Consider the following 22339-nt stretch of genomic DNA (forward strand, 5'->3'; position numbering starts at 1 on the left):
GCCAGCATTCTATTTCATTAAAAGTTTGTCATTTTGGTGTGTATATTCTAGTGATTTAAAAGGTTAAATTATAAACCAGTTTTTTGGTCCAGAATAAATCCAGTATGTGATAGTAATGGATTACTAAAAATGTTAATCATAGTATATTTCAGAATTTGTATAATATTGGTGCACAATGTATATTTGAAAATTGTTTTATTTTGTTCATTCTTTTATTAGATATTCCCACTGCCACTAAGCATTCACTTGACTGAGATCTGGTGATAGTTGATAATATGATTTCCATTATTTTCACATCTTTTAAAATATTAATGTAAATGTTGATGGGACCAGGGCAGTGATCCTTTACCACTCCAATCGTGGTGTGGTGTTCAAATTTCTTCACAGCATGAATTTATCACAGTGTAAAGTGATGTCTTGTTGAATTTCAAAAGCACTACAATTATTTAGGCAAAAAAAAATCTTTTTTTTGTTAAACTTCTTCATTTGTGGTGTTGAAATGTGGTTATAGAGTATGCACCCTTCACAACATTTTAGTCCAGACTCCCCAAAAGCCTCCTTTACATGGATTGGAATTGGATCGTTCTATACTAGTTCTATAGGACTAATGGTCCTATCAGGGTGCTCATGCATGTATTATTACAAAAGGAAGAGTGCAGTTTTATGGATACCTTAGTAAGTTCCTGAAGAATGAGAGGACTGCCAACCATGGACTCCACCACAGGCTGGCATTCTAAAACCCTCTTTCTCTCATCAGCTACATCTCTGTCCTCAGGTTGAAATGCTTCTTCTGCAACCAGCATTCCCTTTAACACAAAATGTATGTATGTGTGTTTATGTACATTCCATATTAAAGTGTATTTCTCTTGTTTATTTTGACTGTGTTTTATGTCTTAGTTTTTCTCTGCACAGTGAAACACTGCATGCTTGGCAACATATAGTTATATTGTCTATATAAAGACTATAGAATTTATACCTTCTTGCATCTTCTGCAGAGGCTGAAGAACATATTTATGCACTGGAGCTCAATGATGAAAAGAAGGACGAGGAAAACCACACCTTGGAGGGACATGGCTACCAAGTAGCTGCCCACCCCGGGTTCATTCAAAGAAAAGTAGTTCAGCTGATAGGTGATGTCTGTAGAAAACCATAAAGAAATCCAGTCACAAATCATTAATGATATAAATGGCAAGAATAATTATATGATTCCAAAACTTTAATATATTAGCTAAAAACTATTCAGGCATGTTCCAACCATCAAAAGATTATATTCCAAGACGAGAAACACTTTCTTTTTCAGAAACCATTTTTTAAATCATAAGACTTTGTTTATGAAATCACACCTTCAGGTTTACACATGTACTTTAGACAACAGCATGTAACAGCAACTGGATGCAAAGTCATGCAAACACAGGTCAGGTAAAGCGCTTCAGTTAAAGTTCACATCAAACTTAAGAATGAAGAAAACGTCTACTCTCTCTTAAACTTTATCAATCGAATGTTTTTTGGTACCAGTTGGGCTGTTTTTTTTTTGTTGTTTTTTTTTAGACAATCTAGATTTTACACAGTACATCATTAAGTCAGCTTCCCAATTCACAAATAAAACTCACTGTAAATCTTGCAGATTTCTTTAGTGAAAGAGCTTGCGGTGCAGAAGCTGATGATCTCATAGTTTTGGTAGAAGTGGCTGAAAGACATGCCCAGGCAATAGTTGGGGAATAGTATAAATACTTTATCCAGTAAATGTGAAAGGTTCTGCAGCTGCAACTCTGGAAAAAAAAAAATGAAAAAGTGGGAAAGAGAATCAAAGCAGAGTGGTTACAGATACCTACACTTTTTTTTTGTCAGTTTGTATGAAAAAATCTAAAAAAAAATAACCACCAGTGATACCAGTGGACTAGTTAGTACGGTCTCAACTTCATCTGCCCACTCTTCCACGCTCTACTAACACCATTAACTTGTTTGATAAGCCTCTACCCTAATTATTTCCCAGTATTCTCTGCAGCTAAGTGAATGCGTATAAGACCTCTTACCGGGGATGGCCATGATGGTAACGGCAAGGAAGGAGGCTGTGCCGCTGACAATGTTGAAGATGGTGAGACGTGTGTATGCAGTGGCAGCGCTAGAGAATAGGAAGCTGAGCAGGTACATGAGTGGAATCACAGCCCAGCCATAAAGCAGCAACAAAAGCAGCACATCTACCAAATGATTTTCCTCAACAAAGGCCTTCACCCCAAATGCACGGAACATCACCTAAAAGACAATGAATTACTGTAATTATTATGCTGCAACTATCAAAATAACTGAGTCAAACAAGTATTCACTAAGGAGTCAGATATTACCACCTGCCAATTATGCTGTTTGTTCTCTGCATGCTGTTAAAACAATACTGAGACTCTAAGGCCTGGACTTGACAATTCCTCTATTCTAAGTGCTTATTCAAGCACATTTTATGGATGCTTATTTGGACTGATATAGAGACTTTTGAGGCCAGGGCAACACCACTCTGTAATGTTTCTTAAACTATTCTTAAATAATTGATTTGACATTAATCGATCATTAATGTGATATCTATTTTTTTTTTTTTATATATAAATTGGCTTTGAAAATTAAATAACATATATAAGCTCAAAGTGCACACTTTCACATCCAAAATTTTTATCATATGTTGCCATGCTCTATTTCAGAATACATAAAGTGGCACTAACCAGCATCAGAAGACAAGGCAGCGCAAAGTTGATCAGGTCCCAGAGCAATGCAGAGAACCAGAAGTTGGAGAGGTAGACACCGCTGACCCGCTGTACGTGCTTGGACTTCACTGAGCGTTCAATCACCAGGAGCAGAGCAAAGGTACTGGCTAAGGATGCCATTCCATACATCAGGTTAATGGCTATGGCAAAACCAGTCTGACCCCTGAGCAAAATAATAAAAAATTTATATAAGGAGTGACAGTAAAACGGCAGAAATTAAACTATTTGCAAATTAAGGATCCTGAAAGTTGTTTTACTACACATATTTACATATCACATCTTTTGTATTAATAATGCCACAAAAACAAATGCTTACTCAAATTAGCAAAATAAAGCATTCCATTTTCTGTAGGACCTGCATCGCCTGTCACACTTACATGACTGTGTTCTGTTTATATGATTTATTTACATGCAACATGGTTCGTTACTTGTTAGACTAACTCTATTACAAACTATGCTATATATTCTAACACTAGCACAGAGGATCCACCCAGACTCACTCTGAAAGCTGGCTCTGGGCTGTCTCAGACATATTGCGGGGCATGGGTTTGTTTCCTGTGTGAATGGAAGCGTTGGGGCCAGCCAAGAGTCTGTACAGTGCATTGTCCACCAGCATGAGTGCTGTAGCCGGGGTATGGTAGCCTTGGTTGTTGAAGTACCCAGTGATTTCAGCAAACCTACTAGTTTGTCCACGAAAAGCAGCACCCACCACACAGCGCTCATTGAAGGCTCCTCCCTCCCTTATGGCATTGTTAAGGACGTACTCAGAGAAATCTGGAATGATAGAATACACTGATTCAGACATTCTGATATACAAATAATTGTTAACTGCATTCCATTCAGAAGAGTCACCATGTTCACCACATTTCAAAACTGTTACCAGTTAGATTGGTCACTGGTGTAGCACTCTGGGCACCAAGCTGGGCAGTATAGGCTACAGCAAGTGCTCTAGCCAGGGGTCCGGCATTGGAATCCAGAGCCATTGGCACAGTGGTAGGGCCATACCGGTTGAGTGCTAGGGGGAGTCCTGGGGATTTGTGATGCCCAGGGAGAGTTTGAGCCACCACAAGGGCAACTGCTGTGAAAATAAGTGGCACTAAAAACTGTGCCACCATCACTTTCCAGTTCCGCCAGCTATACAGTGCCCTCTTTAGGAACATGGCGTAGAACTGCTGCAAGTACAGCTTGGCCTAGTGAGTAACAGTTTCAGAAACAAAAGGAAAAGAGGGTCATTCATACAATTCACTTTACCATTTATTATGGAAAATAATGCTCAAAACACAGTAGCATTGTAGCATTTGTAAAAAGTCAAATGAGATTTAAAATAAATGCACCATTTACATATAACAGATACTGAAGTTCTCAATTTTATGTTTTTAGACAGACTGACCCCTGTGTTGAGTTTTATGTTGGAGCAGTCCTCTGAGATCAGTGTGCCACTATCTGTGAAGTCCGTCACATCGGTCATGCCACTGATACTGCTAGTATCATCAACTGTCCAGTCATGTGACCTGCGTTCATGCTGATACTGCAGGGCTGGAAGCTGAATGGCCTGAATATCTAGACTGGAGTCCACCAGTTTGCCAACCCTGTGTATGCACGTGCACACATATACACATAGAACAGACAAGCCTTATTCATGTACAAGAAACCCAGATGTAATCATCGCTCAGCTGTATTTGTAACTCTGCATTACTGAAAATAAAGCTATGCTCTAACTTCTAATATAAATGGAAACCCATATGTCCTGAAGAGAATAAAGCATGTTTGTGAAGCAGTTGCATGTGCTCAGATGTACAGGGCACATTGCAGTCTGCCACAAGACTTACCAATTGTGGTTTGGGAAACGTTAACAATCATCCTTCTAGATGCCTTTTAAAGTCACATGGTCAGCTCCATACAGTAATGATATATTGAAAGCTTCACAATAGATTGAAAAGAGGAATGGGACAAAATAAATAGGGCATGGGCAGATAAATGAGATTTGGTCTTTTTTCAGTCCTTTGAGATCTACACTGACCTGCAAAATGCACTACACTTACACATCTAAGTTGTGCTTTTCTGATTTCTTATGAAAAAAATAATAAAGGAAGTATATTGGCTAAAAGGCAAGCACATATTGGTGTGATGGTTAAGTGTCCACAAACTTGCAGCTAGTGTACACTAATTTAGTGTCATCTAAGTACCTAAGAAAAACTTCCTCCATTGTGGTAACAGATGCTCCATAGCTTGCAATGCCCAACTCCTCTCTGTTCATTTCCAGCTCAGCAAACAGAAGCTCAAACCTGCAAAGATACACAAGAGCTGCAGCTCAGACACATATCAATTTATTCCACCTGTAAACAGAATACCAAACATATAGATTTAGGCATCATTAAATTAATTTATTGCAATAATGCATCTTTTTTATCAATACCATGATAACTATATAGATTCAAGTAAATAAAAAAGTAATTTATTTCTATAACTTTTTAAACAATAAACATCATCACAAAGCACAAAGAGTGTTGACATGGTGTGTGTCTAATGAGAAAAATAGAAAGCTGGTCCCCAAGATGCCACGGTAAAGAAGCCTAGTCAAAAAACTCAAAAAGACCCATTTTTTCTGAGTGATACTCTACAGTGTGACTAAACCATTACAGCTTGCAGTTTTAGATTTTTTCTTTGTGGTGCCCACAATGTATAACATACAGTTAAAAAAGAAGTGTAAATAGACAAACAACATTTGTCTAATATAACACCTATAAGTCAGTTTTGAATAAAAGAAGGAGAAGGAGTTCCTAGAAATTATTGATTTGGGGTAAATGAAGAGAACAGTAGTATGTGAGAAAGATCGCGCTAGGGCACTCTGTAATAGAAAGATCAATGCCTACATTTCCCCTCTGTGGCCCTGAGGCAGCTTTTAAAATTAAAGCTAACCAACAGGAACAGTAGTCTAAAGAAGGTTCATCTACTATTGAAGGTCAGGCAGATTAAGGTTGAAAATAGTTGTTTTTCTTCCCATTTATTTAATAGCTTAAAGCTATTTTGTAAAAGAAGTTATACAAATCTTTCTGAATATAATTAATGCATCTGAAAATAACAGAATCAGCATATATATTGATATATTATGTCTGCATTGACAGACTGTTGAAAGTCAAATGTAACCATAAATAATGCAACATGACTATTAAGAAATCCAAAACAATAAATTGAAGAGAAACAATTACATGGAGATGTATATAGAAATTGTTAAATCTGTTCAACACTGCATTATCTTTTATTTTAATAATTCAAATTTAAATCAAATGAAAGCTGCTTCTCTTGTGAATTTTACAAAAAAAAAAAAAAAAAAAAAAAAGCTGTTGACTGGTCTGATGCTACACAATTTTTACATGCACAAGAAGCAATGGGATATTTTTACATCACCAACTCTAAAGCAATAGATCAACTTGTTTTAAATAATAAATGTGCATGTTTAAAAGCCAGACAGTTGTGAGGTTTACCAAAGCTTATAAATGAGAAAAGGTTAAAAACAGTGTACCTGTGAGTCAATATTAATTTTGGTGCTGATCAAGCATGCCCAATAAGTTAGATTTTCTCCACTAAAATTAACCCTATGAGAAATCCTTGTTTTCCTCCTGCTGCCACTGCAGTATGGTGATAGTTTGATTATACCAGAGTAAGTGTTTAACCAAGTTTGTTAACCGACTTTCTGAATGTCATGTCATGACTGTGTAAATCAAATCTATCTAATTGTTTTGGACTCAGTAAGAAAATCATGGCCTGGATCTATTTTCTGTCTCACCCATCGAATACATTACAAAATAATTAGGTAATTTAACCACCACTTCCTAATTATGTCGGAGGATAATTAGACACATGAAGCATATAATGCAGTTTGATATGTGCAGATATGTAAATGTGAGATATTTCAGTCCCTAATATTTACTTCTCTGCAAGCCTAGAACGCTCTAATCAGTTTAGACAATACACATTCACGGAGTGCTGTCCTACCGGCTGGTGCTCTCTTTTGGCAGGATGTAGGAAAGTTCAGCGCCTGCGCTGCTCTCTAGGGTGGCATTGGGGACGTACATGTGGACCAGACGGCTGATTTCTGATACATTGCACAATGCATCTTTCACTATGACCATGTGGTAGCCAGCACCTACGAAACATATGCACATAAAACGTGCAACATTTTATCAGTACATACACCACTGTGCATCATACGTTCAGTCATCCACAAAAAGCAACGCATTTAAACTTCTGTATTAATATTTAGCATTTGTACCATTCTCATAAAGAACTAGAATTTAGAATTCCTTCAAGATACTATGGTTTAAATGTGAACTGAATTAAGCCCTATCAGTTCCCAAGTTTATGCCACATTTGTCCTCACCATATTTGTTCTTGAGGAAGAGAGGTGAGCCACAGCACTGGAGTTCCCCACTAGCCATGATAGCAATGCGGTCTCCCAGTAGGTCAGCTTCGTCCATGAAGTGCGTGGTAAGAAGGATAGTTCGACCTTTTTTCTCGCCCTGCAAAAGATCCCACGTGGCTCGTCTGGCTGATGGGTCCATGCCAGAGGTAGGCTCATCCAGCATCACTACCTACAAATTGAAATAAATAAAAATTATACTTTTTATTGTAAAAAAAATTATCCTCCTCCACCAACATTTCCATAATAGGTTAAACACGGACTACAAGTAAAACTAAATGTTTATTGGGTTAATGGAAAACAATATTTTTTAAAAACTGCTTTCACCAAACAGATCAATAAGAATTTATTTAATGTACTTCAGCATTTCCATCACTTCTAATGTCATTATCAAGACTACAATTATCAGTCTTATTTACTAGTCACCTGATCTCACTGAGCCAAAAGTACATCAGTGAAGCTCATGAGAGTTACGCATCATATGCCTGTACAGTGGCTGACCTTTGAGTCTCCAATAAGTGCAATTCCGATAGAAAGCTTGCGCTTCATTCCGCCTGAAAGGGTCTTTGACCGTGCATTTCTCTTATCTTCCAGATTTAGGATACGGATGATGCGGTCAACCTCATCTGGGATCTTCTCACGAGGGTAGCCCTTTAGCTAGACAAACAAAGAAGAACATATAGTAGCAGTAAAAAAGGGCCTAACAGAATAGAATAAGATAATAAGTTACATGCATATACACCTCATGCAATCGTATTTATGATATCCATTTTTGGATAAGTAGGAAAATATTTAATTATTTTGAAATACTGGTTATTAACAAATTGTAGCTAATATATCAGATTTTCAGGGGGCCAAATCTCACATACATATTTCTAGCATTGCTTTTTAATTAAATAAAAACATTTAGTGCAGCCCTCTATCAGCTTTTCACAGTAAAGCAATTCCTCCTAAGAGCACTGGGCTACCTCAGTCAGGTTTTTGGGCCTTCTTGTTCACACATGCTTTTTTTTTGTCTGAATACACACATTTATTTTATTTAGGACAGGGAGTTTTGTAGCAACTTTGACACAGTGTAGTTAAACAGATCTTAAAATACAAAATACTAAAACTTGCTTCATCACTAATATATTTCTTTTTATATCAGAAAATATTTTATTTTATTAATAAAGTCTCTTTTCATTTCATTAAGTTCAACATGAAGTTTATAAACTTTAAGTGCACAAAAACCAATATACCGGTAGTAAAATGTATTGTTGTCAGTGATTTAATTCCATATTAAAATAAAGCAGGCAATATAGTGAAGTCTGACATCACTACACTCTGGTTGCTGAGCAACATAATAAACAACAATGGATTAGATGTAACAGTTTAATTGGTTTAAAACACAGAATTCAATTATTCTAATGAAGTCAAAGATTTACAACAGCTTCTGAAGCAGCTCAACAAGAGCTGTTCTGTTCTGACTAAATGTGAATCCGTGACACTGTTTCAAATCTATACCAAATATATAACATTAATCTTTATATCTTTATATATTTATATTTATTATTTACACTTACTTGTGTACATATTTATGTTTGTCAGGAGTAATTAAAAAATGTACTTTGCACAATAACATCATAGACCTGAAATAATCTAGTAACTAGTAATGGATTTCTTTGGTTAAGAAAAGACAGAAAGTTACCTGGGCATAGAAAAGCAGATGCTCTCGGACTGTGAGGTTGTCAAAAAGCACATCGTGTTGTGGACAGAGGCCTAGACTGCGGCGGATCAGCACCATATCCTGACATATATTATAACCATTGATGTAAGCTCGGCCACTGCTGGGAGGGAACAAGCCTGGAACAAACAAGAAATAATGCACTGAATGAGAGGAAATTTGGATCAGTTTTACTTGGTGTAAAGGGAAGATGAGGTTTTAGACCTTTATCACTGAGTATTCACACTTAAGCAGCTCACCAGTCAGCATAGACAGTGTGGTGGTCTTTCCAGCTCCATTGTGTCCTAGCAGAACCGTGATCTGGCCTTCAAACATGTTCAACGTGAGATCCTTGACTGCTTCTTTAGTCTTATTTCCCATTTTAAAAACCTGCAGTGGAGAAAATATCATTATACAGAGGGTAGGGGCTACAATACCATTTCACAAACACTCCATGTCACTTTGTACCTTGGCCAGGTGCTTAATTTTGACCCCCGAGACTAATCCAGTCGGCTCTTCTTCCATGAACTCGCCCTTCAGTGCTTTCTCTGCATCTTCTTCTTCCTCCTTCTCCTTCAACAGGGTGACTCGAGGGCTGTTGCACCAGTATGAGGGCTGTGGTAGAAAGAATTACGCAATATTTAAAAAAAAATAAATAAAGGTCTATTAAAAAAACTAGTTTCTTATTTGATTCTTACATACCCCTAAGTTTTGAACTATGAATAAAAAAATAGCCTATGCTTAAAGTCGTGTTTTTAGGATAATCCTGGGCTTTTATTCTGTAACAGTTAATGCTGTTTTTTTTTTTCTTTTCTGTGTTTAAATTAAATCCTTATATACACAGAAAATTTTATATATATTCAAAGAAAGAGGAAGAAAAATCAAAACTAGAATTGAGGTAAATGTAAAATCTTTGTTTTTCAGTCCTGTTTTTTTCCTCAGTATATTTCTAAACCTGTTTTGGTCAGTATGATTGTGCAAATGGTTCCTGGTTAAAGTCCACCTCTGTCCATCACTGGCACCAAACAGATTTCAAAAAGACTTTTAGAACATTGGCTTGGGATAAAATAATTCATTAATAAGATTAACCTATACATATTAACAAAACTTTTATAAATACATTTTCAGATTAACTACATACATTTAATAAAAAAATCAAGTAAGTTGTACGACTCTACACCATTTACACAGGTTAGGATTTAATACAATTAAGTGTAAATGTACACATGTAAATGTAATGGTACAAGCAGTAACATTTTAGAACTTAATCACCACCTACCAGAATGAAAAAGTACCATGGTCGTGGCACTCCATACTCGCCGGGAAACACAGCCTCCATGTACCAAGCCACCAAGCTGTAGAGTATGGCATCCAGCAGCAGGAGTCCAAGAACCTGAGCTAATGAGAAGTCATCATCCACAGTCACAGGCTCAAACAGATTACGCCACTGGATCCCCGTGCCTGATTCGAACATGCAGTATAGAAAGACACATTTATGGTAGTCTGGTTAATGTAATTGCTACATTAAGGAATGGAGGATTAAGCAATACAAATTATAAAGGATCTGTAAAATCATGGTGAGGTCATGAGGTCTTACCTTTGCCTTCAAACATGCCAATAAGTTGGGCACCCATAGCCATGGCCACATTGGAGATAAGACAGGCAGATACTTTCTGTGCATGGGATAGCAAGTCATAACGTGGCCACAGAAAGAGGTAAGGCAGGTAGCTAAAGAAGTAGAGGAAACCACTTGCTGCTGCTGCAACATTAGCTGTGTGGGGGTAGAGAAAACAATGTAATATACAGGCCAAGAGAGAAAAGGACATAATGTATACGGAACATTTAAAGAAAAAAATTCTATCTATCTATCTATTGATCCATTCACCCATCAATTTATTTATCCATCAATCTTTTTATCCATCCATCCATCCATCACTATACTATTTAGTCAAAAATATGTAGACACCTTTCAATCACATCCATGTGGTTCTTTCCCACAGTGTTGCCACAATTTTGGAAGCACAAAAGTGCACAGGGTACAAACTTATTTTAAAACCTTTTAAAAAAATACATTTTGCTTTATTTTCATATTTTGCCATGTTTTTTTTTTTTTATTGCTTTATGATTTGTATTTGGCAATATTTCTTTCCAAGAGGTCCCAGTCATTAAGGGGCTAAAACCCCTCAGTTAAAAAACAATGCTCTACATCATATGGTCTTTTAAGTTTTCCTAATGTTGACCAGACAAACAGTCAAAACTGCACCAGGCAAAATAGTCAGATATGTCATTCCTTTTATGGATAAAATTTCAGAAAATACACACACACTTCATTTAGCAAGTCCATGTGATTCTCCATGTATTTTAACGGTTCTGAATCTTTATACAGCACACACTCCTTTCTGTTTCCTGCAACCATGTGACAGAGCCACAGGTGCAAAAACAGAGGGAAACAAGAGAAAAGAACAAAATGATGGAGGCCTTTTTGTAAAGAAAAATAAATATAGTCTCTGGGTTATTTTTATATCCACATGCGAGGGCAAGCACAAAAAGCTTTTTATCACACTTCATTATGTGCCATTCTGAGTTAGAACAGTGCAAGTATGGAACGTGCAGATATTTATTTAGTCCCATTTGCAGGCTGTTTTCTGGATGTGGGAGGAGATGGGGAGCCTTCAACAGTTTATAGAATAACAGAGTAGAAAGTGCTCTACCCTGCTAGAATAAAACAGTCCTGTTTTTTTATTACACAAAAATGATTTGTATATAAGCTTCATACAATTTATACATCACAGAAGTTACATTTAGGAAGCCTTTAGTGAGCAAAACATATTTGTAAAGCAAAAAACAGACAAGGATTTAAATTAAATTATTTAGCAATTGAAATCTATTTTTATTACATACTAATTGTATATATTGTATATATTTTATATATATATATATATATATATATATATATATATATATATATATATATATATATATATATATATATATATATATATATATATATATACACACACACACACACAGTGAGGAAAATAAGTATTTGAACACCCTGCTATTTTGCAAGTTCTCCCACTTAGAAATCATGAAGGGGTCTAAAATTGTCATCGTAGGTGCGTGTCCACTGTGAGAGACATAATCTAAAATAAAAAAATCCAGAAATCACAATATATGATTTTTAAACGATTTATTTGTATGATACAGCTGCAAATAAGTATTTAAACACCTGTCTATCAGCTAGAATTCTGACCCTCAAAGACCTGTTAGTCTGCCTTTAAAATGTCCACCTCCACTACATTTATTATCCTAAATTAGATGCACCTGTTTGAGGTCGTTAGCTGCATAAAGACACCTGTCCACCCCATACAATCAGTAAGAATCCAACTACTAACATGGCCAAGACCAAAGAGCTGTCCAAAGACACTAGAGACAAAATTGTACACCTCCACAAGGCTGGAAAGGGCTACGGGGAAATTGCCAAGCAGCTTGGTGAAAAAAGGTCCACTGTTGGAGCAATCATTAGAAAATGGAAGAAGCTAAACATGACTTTCAATCTCCCTCGGACTGGGGCTCAATGCAAGATCTCACCTCGTGGGGTCTCAATGATCCTAAGGAAGGTGAGAAATCAGTCCAGAACTACACGGGAGGAGCTGGTCAATGACCTGAAAAGAGCTGGGAACACCGTTTCCAAGGTTACTGTTGGTAATACACTAAGACGTCATGGTTTGAAAACATGCATAGCAAGGAAGGTTCCCCTGCTTAAACCAGCACAAGTCCAGGCACGTTTCTAATTTGCCAATGACCATTTGGATGATCCAGAGGAGTCATGGGAGAAAGTCATGTGGTCAGATGAGACCAAAATATAACTTTTGGGTCATAATTCCACTAAACGTGTTCGGAGGAAGAAGAATGATGAGTACCATCCCAAGAACACCATCCCTACTGTGAAGCATGGGGGTGGTAGCATCATGCTTTGGGGGTGTTTTTTTGCTGGAGCTGTTTTGCTGCTTCAGGACCTGGAAGACTTTCTGTGATAAAGGAACCATGAATTTGGCTGTTTACCAAAAAATACTGAAGGAGAATGTCCGGCCATCTGCTCGTGACCTCAAGCTAAAGCAAACTTGGATTCTGCAGCAGGACAATGATCCAAAACACACCAGCAAGTCCACCTCTGAATGGCTAAAGAAAAACTAAATGAAGCCATTGGTGTGGCCTAGTCAAAGTTGAATCCTATTGAGATGCTGTGGCATGACCTTAAAAAGTCGGTCCATGCTCGAAAACCCTCCAATGTGGCTGATTTAAAACAATTCTGCATAGTTGATCAGACCAAAATTTCTCCACAGTGCTGTAACAGACTCATTGCAACGTCATCGCAAACGCTTAATTGCAGTTGTTGCTGCTAAGGGTGGCCCAACCAGTTATTAGGTTTGGGGGGCAAACACTTTTTCACACAGGGCCATGTAGTTTTGGATGTTGTTTTCCCTCAATAAAAAAAACCTTCATTTTCAAACTGCATGTTGTGTTCACTTGTGTTATCCTTTACTAATATTTCAATTAGTTTGATTATCTGAAACATTAAAGTGTGACAAACATGCAAAAAAAAAAGAAACACTTTTTCACACCACTGTGTGTGTGTGTGTGTGTTTATATATATATATATATATATATATATATATATATATATATATATATATATATATATATATATATATATATATATATATATATATATTTTTTTTTTTTTTTTTTTTCCCCCAAACCTTTACTTTTTAAAGTAGTTTAATTTTTGAAGTATTTAATTTTTTTCTTTAAAAAATAGTATTTTGTATTGTGTTTATTGTCATTTATGTTCCTTGTTTTGTTTTATGATTCGGAACCTTATTGTCATTTATGTTCCTTGTTTTGTTTTATGATTCGGAACCTAGCCCATATGAAAGCTGTTTTAATGAACATTAAATAGAAATGCTATCAGTTGCTCACCCTGATGTTTATCCTTTCGAAGTTGAAACAATATTTCCAAGAATCTATCTTTTCCATGCAATTGAGCAATAGTAATGTAACAGCATTTAATTTCAGAAAAGATGGAAAATCTCCAAACAGCAATAAAATAATGATGTATAAAGGTTTGAAAAGCCTTGGAACAGCTTTCTGTATGATCAAAAAAACATTTTTACTGTGAGTTTATGAACAAAAGTGTTATTAGTGTTAGTCGGTACATTTAATCGAATTTGATAAACTTGTTGACCAGCCTGGATGATTCACAAATAATTTGGTTCTCAAGTTGTCCGCAGTTCTTCCTGGAGCTGCGTTTTTCAAATTTATTTATAAATCTATAATTTATAAAATAATCCAGGCAGCGTTTTAGTGGTCTGTGTGTGAGACAATGTGACACAATGATGTAATTTGCTTTACTGTATACAGTATGTATAATTTCAGCAAATGTTCAAACTTTGTTCGTTATTGTCTTTTACTGAATACAAAATAATTATTATGCTTATTAATAATGATTGTTGTTACATGTAGCAAAAAAAAATAAAATAATTAGTGTATGGGGCCTTGGTGCCAGCAGTAGAAATCAGCAAGAGGCAAAGAAACCCTAGTGGCTGTGATGGAGACTCAGTTGAAGTGAAATGCCGTTGGGTTCTTATGACACAAACCCCTGGCTATGCAGTTTAAGATGCATTTGCCCGAGGCAATGGAACTGGCAACTTATAAAAACTCCTCATTAAACCTGTGCAAGCGTGTCGATGTCAGTTAATAATTTTTAGATCTTTAAATTACATATTTGTACTGTTGCGTTGCATCAATGCGTGACATTTTTGCGCGACAATGCGCGAGTATTGCTTAGCACCAGGGTTGGAAAATTAACAAGGACTGTGGAGAAAATTGTCACTGCACAATTAAGATAATAGATAATAGAAAAGATCTGCTGATGTTGCATTAGAATTGAGCATTACTGTGTGACAACTCACACACTTTTGTTGAGAATGCAGTGTCCATATAGAATACCACCACCTACCCCCCACAGTAAAAAAAAAAAAAAAAAAAAAAAAAAAAAAAAGGTAACTCGGTAAATTTCACTCAGAGTAAATTGTAAATGAGCTACTGTAGTAACAGTACTTTTACTTCAGTAGAATATTTTATTACTCTTTCCACCTATGATTTTATATGTATATTGAGAGAGAGAGAGAGAGAGAGAGAGAGAGAGAGAGAGAGAGAGAGAGAGAGAGACACTGTAAAAAAAAAAAAAAAGATCCTGTAAAATTTATGGTAAAAAACCTTGCAGCTATGGTTGCCAGAAATCTACGGTTGAACTGGTACTTTACAGTGTACAAAATTGTGCTGTAAATTAACTGCCAAACTGCTAAAATACTGCCAGCTCTAGGTAACTCAATTCATTTGCAGAAACCAACTGCACTTAAAATGCCATTTCTTTTTTTTTTTTATAATTTATATATTCAAGTAATGTGAGCATATTGGTACTGAGAATGCAATTTATTTAAGTCCATGACAAATAAATTACAGAATTATGCAAAATCATTAAAAGTTTTAATTTGAGTCAAATCTCTTGCAGATAATAGCAGCACACATTCATGCGCAATTGAAATAAATGAAGAGATTCTCACTGCATCAGTAACCACACAGTTACTGCCTTTATATAAAGCAACATGCAGCATAACATCAACAGTTTTCTGTCCATCCTTGACTTAAACACAGGCTCTACTCTCCTACACAATGGTAACCCACTAAACACACAACAGGAATTTGATTGTTAGGTTTTACAGTATTTAGCTGATTGATTTTACGGTAAAATACTGGCAGCAGGGTTGCCAGTAATTTACTGGGGTTTTTTGGGGGGGGGTTTTTACAGTTTGCTTCCATAAATTAAATTTACAGTATATTACTGTTAAAATACATTTGACAGTGTTTTTTCATTTCAAACCCTTTAATCCCACAGCAAAATCCTTAGTTTTAAAAGAGAACTTGTGTCCAAACTACAGAGTGTTGAAGTAGCACTAAAACAGTTATGAAGTTAATGAGATAATAAAGTGACTAATTAAATGAGGATTAGTGATAAACACCTGTGAATAAGCAGAATCACTAAAATTCAAGAAAAACAAAACATACAGCCATAGCCAAGGATGAAATCAGCTGAAAATAAAATACATTAAATTTCTCAAGGTCTCAGCAGAGGATCATTAAACAACCCCCAAAACAGCATTTTCACCTTCACTTATTAGTAACCAGTGTGAGATCAGTGTTTGCAGTGCTCTTGAACCTTAAGATTTTAAAACGAGTTTTGTAAAAAGACAAAAAAAAAAATATATAAATAAATAAAAAAACCAAATCAACTCTGATCACCATGAAACAGTTTAGTGAAAAGTCATAAATCAAACGATATCAAAACCAAATAAAGAAAATTTGAAATAAAAAAACATTCAGCTGGATAATTCATTATTTATTTGTGTATTATTCTGCCACACAGCATGCATTGTGGCATGAAGGTTTTTTAATAATCACCATTCTTAAGTTTCATGTGCTGATTCTTGATGTCTGTGTGTCTAAATGGTGCTATAGCACTAAAGGCTTTGTGCATAAAATGTTTTTAAAATCCTTATTGCTTAAAGTAATATTACCATCATAAACATTATGACATTTATTAGAAATCACCCACAAAAATAAGTTCCTTTTGTGACTATCAATAGTTAACCAAAACCACCAAATTACAATTTCTCTTGACTTTTCTTGTCATAACAAATGTGCTTTACAAACTAATGTTAAAGAGTTAAGGATCAAGAGTCCAACTAAAGCAATCACTGATCCCCGAAAATAGTAAGGTCACACAAAACATTTTCAATAAAATATAAATATGTTAAGTCTCAAAGAATGGTTTATAGAGATTTGACAGAAATTAAGTCAAACTATAATAAATTAAGCTGGTTCTGTTTTTGGAGTTGTTTAATCATCCTGTTTTATTTCAGCTGATTTTATCTAAGGTTATAACTTTACGTAGTTTGTTTCTTGTTCTTTCCTTCAGTGATTCTGCTTGTTAACAGCAGTGTTAATCAGTGTCTACTTTTTCAACATCTATTTTAATCTATCTATTTCAGGTCTATCTAGTAATAAGCATATCCAGATTTGAATGCAATTAACCAAGCTAACCAATTGGTCTCCCTTTCCCAGCTCAGAAATTACTTTCAATTTCAATTAATTAAGATTAATTAAAAACAAATAAACACATGTGCAGTAAGGTGCGGTAAAATACGTTATTATATTTTATATTATATTCTAGATTCAACATTATTTAAATTATGTTATTAAGAATTTAATGGCTTTTAACATTCAGAGGAATATACAATAAGATCCAAATGCATTATGCTGAAATGTGCAAATACATTATGCTGAACTGTGTGGATTCAAGTCATCTGGTAATAAATTTGTCTAATAACAGCTAAAAAGAAACGTACTTACTGGCTAGCACAGTTTAAATTACGGTACACAATTTTTCAATGTTAAAAATGTTTTATTCACACACTTCTGGTTTTTGTATTTTTTTGCATAAGCCATAAGGTATCAGCACTGCTGAATTTCTTTCCTTCACACACACCAAGTCCAAGGAACCATTTGTAGTAACCTGATAGAGCCCCAATAAATTATTTGTGCACCAGGGACCTGTCAGATACAGTTCAGGAGCTAGAGTACACAGTAAAAAAACAGTACACAGAAGCTCCAGCATTTCAACCTGCATTTAGATGGATGTTTTGTAACTACTAGCTTAACAGTAAAGTTGAGAGTTATTTTAGACACCAACTTGTGTTTTAAAAATCATATCAACCATGTTACAAAACCATGTTTCTTTCATATTAGAAATATTGCTAAGCTAAAAAACATGTTATCTATATCTGATGCAGAGAAGCTCGTCCATGCGTTCATGACCTCCAGAATAGACTATTGTAATGCATTACTAGGTGGTTGTCCTGCATCATTAATAAGTTCTCATAAGGTCGAGATATAAGATCATATAACCCCAATCTTATCATCCCTACACTGGCTACCTGTTAAGTTTCGAATCGACTACAAACTACAGCTACTTACCTACAAAACACTAAATGGTTTAGCTCCCAATTATCTATCCAGTCTTCTAACACGCTACAATCTGTCACTCTCCCTGAGATCTTAAAACTCCGAACTTCTAGTAATTCCTAGAATAGTAAAGTCCACTAAAGGTGGTAGAACATTCTCACATTTAGCGTGTTCGTGTTCGTGTCTCAGACACACTCTCCCAGTTTAAGTGCAGATTAAAAACTTATCTTTTTAGCAAAGCCTGTGGACCAAAAATGTGGACCATCTGGCCCTGAGGATTGGTTTGGGAACCAAACAAAAGCTAAAAGGCCTCAGCACCATACAACACCTTCCTATAGACTCTATTACCAACAGAAAACAACTCAGTTTTCCACCCTGACAGAACATTCCACTTAATTTTTATATTCATTTTTCGCCACTAGAAACAAGGTCAATATTTTAGAAACTCAATGTCCTCCCTTTTCTCAAAACCAGTGCAGGTCCAGCACAAACAAACAGGCCATTAAAAAGATTTTATGAACACATCAGCATGTGTAAGTAGAAATAAATCTGGAGCTGAATTAAGATGAAAGATTGCTTGTACTGCTTAACTGCTTAATCCTGGTCAAGGTTATTGTGTATTAATGTATTCACACCGATATATATTAACAGTCACAAAGTTGGAAGCACACAATCTTTTATTGCTCTTTAATGGAACTAATGAGACAAGTCTTTTTTGGCCAACATCCGTGCCATGAAAAAATCTCTGCATCCACAATACAAAACCTTGTATGTGATGTTTTAGCCCCAAACTCCATATTAATACTCATGATTTTGGACAGGAATTTTTAACAAGCACATCAGGTGTCAGTATCCTTTGGGCCATATAATGTATGCCTCCACTGGCACTACTAGTAGACTAGTCACCAGTAAAGCATTTAAACATTTAAACTAAACATTTAAAGGCTGTTTAAGATCTACACAAGCACAAATTAACATGGTTAGATGTCAACAACGGCAAACTGATGGCACATCCTCACTCCTAGTGGATTCTTAGCTCACTTATACACCTCATATACTGAAGCCAATGTAGTCTTACATTTGCTCTCTGGACACAATGCTTATATCCAGAGTAAATTAAAGTTGAGTAATCAACTTTACAAATAAGCAGATGGAGGTAAATGGCCTTGCTCCAGGAGCTTGGTAATACTCAGAACTTAATCAGAAACATAATGAATAATAGCTCAAAGCCTTAACCACTCAGCCACCACTGTGGTAAGTAGCACGCTTTTCACTGAGCTTTTCTCCTCTTCTGTCATTATATCTTATTGATCATTCACAAAATGTTGAAAGAATCTGAAAGAATGAAACACTGCTTGTGAAAGAAGCAATGGTACAATATTAAATCAGCTCAGATTTATTCATCAGGCATTTAAAGCCCATAAACCTTGAAATGTTGTTGAATTAAATAGGAATTTCCTCCTAATTTTTCTATTGAGCTGGAAAAGTTCACAGTAACTGTAGGCTGGTCTACAAACACTATAGCTGAAAATAATTTAAGCAGATTTGAGATTAAGAATGTCATGCATGGTGGATCAAATCAAAACTTATACATAACAGCTATACAGATTATCACAATTTAGGTGATGTTTACTTTGTTAAGATTATAGAAGGTATTCACATACAGTTCCAATATTCTCTAAAAAATGGAGTGTGGAGACATTACCTCTGGAGAAGAAGGAGCTTATCATGAAACAGAAGCTGATTGTAGCCACAGCAAACACAAGGAGGAAGACGAAAACAAGTGTAGGGTCACTATAGGTCAGTACTGCTCCATTTGGACTTACCTTTAATATCAAGAACACAATAATACCTGCTTTACACACAGACTCATACAGAAATGTCCAAATTAAATGTTTCATGTTAATCTTTTTCTAATATGTGTTTTAATTAATTTATCAGAACTTCATGCTAAATTATGAAGTTCTATACTTCATAATATGGTACAAAACTGTCAGTTCTTATTATAGGCACAAAATAATTTAAGATGGACAAACATTATTAAGATTTGTTCATATTTAAAAGGTTAACCTAATACTGAGTAATTAACATTAGAGCATAATGAAGCCTGTGATGGCAAGCCAAACTCACCCTGACACAGCAGAGCACGGTGACAAAGAAGATGGAGATGGCAAGGAAAAGGAAGAACATGAGGAACCAGGCACTCCAGTGCAACCAGTTGCTCAAGCCCATCATTCTCATGTATTCCTACAAAATACATAAAAAAAACTATGGTTTTATTCGAAAAGTGCATAATACAACAAACTAATAATAGATCCATGCCATATTCATGCATCATCTCCACCTGTTCCAGAGACACACCTTGAGTTTTCTTTCCTTCTCTTGCACAATAGCTCGTACAATGTTGAGGGACGTATAGGTGAAGCTGAGCACCAGCAAGAGAGGCAGCTGGTTCTGGATGGCCAAGATGAAGACATCATAGATGAAAGATGGGTAAGGGAAGCGTGTCAGCACAACCTGTGTCTGCTTGAAGAGGGCAGTCGCGGCCGTCCTGTTGTAAGCCTTCATGATTGCTCGGTCCACAGCATGCTGGACCATTAGGAAGCCCTCACGGTAATAACCTTTTCACATACAACAGCAAGCATTTTTATTTGCAAGCATCCCCCTAATATCCTTGTCCATCAGGTTTCCATGCCAATTATAAAATATTTAGCAAGTGTATACTGCTAAACGTCGATAAACATGTGTCCCAGAACAACTGGCCTGGGGTCATTAAATACATAGAGTTCACACAGCCACATTCAAATACTCATTTACAAACACACATTTACACTTAGAGGGAATTTATCATAGTCATTCTGACTAAATGCATATAAAACAAACCCCAGAGAAAGCCATCAAACATGAGAAGAACACTTTATTCCTTTATATATAACAAGACTTATATCAGCTTTATAAAAAAAAATCTCATTACTATTACACTCAAATGCCATTCATATAACTGATTTAAGAAGCAGCTAAGCACAGTACAGACCTTGGATGAATGTGAGAGAAGGTGTTCAGAGCACACTCTGATTTTTCTGCAAGCACAGGATTTCAGTCTTATTGGTTTTAAGGCATTATAAACTTAACATGAATTCACCATTGGAAGCAAATCCATTTTCTGTATCCTCATGAATTGGCCTTTTCTAAAAAAGAAATCCTGGTCATGTTTAAACATTTTATATCAGCCAGTAGCCTAAAAAGTGTTTGTAATATCCACTACTTTCTTTCCTAGAAAAGAACAGAATACTATATTATGACTCGCTAGGTTTATATTTCGGAAAAATCAAAGCATTTAGTTCATTTGAAAAAAAAAAGATGGTGGTAGATGTAAAAAGTAACAAAAGCATGAGCAGGGATACGTTTTCAAGAACCTCCATGGGTGTGAGCTTGTAAGAAAATCTGAAAACCTTCTCCTACACAGCTCAAATTAAAGCCATACAAATTACACAACTCCTTTATAAATCTGACACTTCCAATGCATTAGCAAACCATCTCCAACAAATAAATGCCTGTAACATTAAAATCACTGTATTACACAGCATGCTCTAATACTACCTCCAACTGCCTCTAGGGCCTATTTTCAAGTATTGTAATTAGTTCCATGTTTATAAATGTTATCTCAATATCTATAAAATAAAATAAGTAAATTGCACAGTTTGTGTGACTGCATAAAACAAGTTAACTAATGAAAATGTATAAAACATATTTTGAAGAAAACGCTTTGAAATGTTTTTAATATAATTGATAATTTTTATGCTGAAAAAACAACTTTGTCTTTTTATTGTAATATGAATTGACAGACTTACAGTGCCTGCCAAAAGTGTAGAAAGACCTATTTATATGGTTTTTGAAAGACACGTTTATATTAATTTTCTTTATATGAAACTAGGTAATTTAATATATGAAGATTTATTTTGACCAAACAAATACATGAATGTATTGATGTTACACTTTATTTTCATTGGAAAAAAACTCCTTCAGCATGAATAAAAGCTTTGCACACGCTTGGCATCCAGACACTTAATTTCTCTAAACATTCAGCGATATATATTTTGTCAGGCCTCTTGTAAAACCCTCAAGGGCCAAGTGTTTAAAAATGCTGGGATTTGAACTAACAACCTATCACCAATCAGAAGTCCAGAGACTTAACCACTAAAGTACCACTTCCATGGATAAAAATACACAAAAAGACAGAATCACCGAACAAATCCTCATGTAGATTCTATTTCAAGACAAAATATATATAAAACATCATCTTTTTTAAAATAAGCCTTTTATAATTTCTCATGCACTGCTCTATAAAATATTTATGCAATGCTTTTGAACACATTAATA

The 22339-nt window shown here is 35.5% G+C and overlaps 1 protein-coding gene and 1 long non-coding RNA gene across 4 annotated transcripts in view; one reads left to right on the top strand and one right to left on the bottom strand.

Annotated features, from left to right (window-relative positions):
* LOC310739790 overlaps positions 1-22339 on the top strand; it is a 139189-nt gene that overhangs the window by 84158 nt on the left and 32692 nt on the right. The gene's annotated exons all lie outside the window — the stretch shown is intronic.
* Positions 1-22339, bottom strand: part of abca3b (ATP-binding cassette, sub-family A (ABC1), member 3b) — a 41047-nt gene that overhangs the window by 7820 nt on the left and 10888 nt on the right. For all 3 annotated transcript variants that reach the window (XR_014537446.1, XR_014537447.1, XM_083565747.1), the window contains exons 6-25: positions 20321-20580; positions 20090-20206; positions 19665-19785; positions 10470-10643; positions 10152-10333; positions 9341-9487; positions 9133-9262; positions 8858-9012; positions 7672-7827; positions 7132-7342; positions 6747-6897; positions 4937-5035; positions 4141-4339; positions 3631-3940; positions 3251-3524; positions 2709-2913; positions 2034-2253; positions 1611-1769; positions 977-1137; positions 672-806 (exon numbers count right to left, since the gene is read on the bottom strand). Coding sequence is in view for 1 of the 3 variants with exons in the window: in XM_083565747.1 (XP_083421873.1) it covers positions 672-806; positions 977-1137; positions 1611-1769; positions 2034-2253; positions 2709-2913; positions 3251-3524; positions 3631-3940; positions 4141-4339; positions 4937-5035; positions 6747-6897; positions 7132-7342; positions 7672-7827; positions 8858-9012; positions 9133-9262; positions 9341-9487; positions 10152-10333; positions 10470-10643; positions 19665-19785; positions 20090-20206; positions 20321-20580 (3566 nt within the window). In the remaining 2 variants the exon portion in view is untranslated. The remainder of the gene's footprint in view (positions 1-671; positions 807-976; positions 1138-1610; positions 1770-2033; positions 2254-2708; positions 2914-3250; positions 3525-3630; positions 3941-4140; positions 4340-4936; positions 5036-6746; positions 6898-7131; positions 7343-7671; positions 7828-8857; positions 9013-9132; positions 9263-9340; positions 9488-10151; positions 10334-10469; positions 10644-19664; positions 19786-20089; positions 20207-20320; positions 20581-22339) is intronic.

This window comes from Silurus aristotelis (genome assembly GCF_946808225.1).
Source record: "Silurus aristotelis genome assembly, chromosome: 17".
Classification (NCBI taxonomy): Eukaryota; Metazoa; Chordata; class Actinopteri; order Siluriformes; family Siluridae; genus Silurus; species Silurus aristotelis.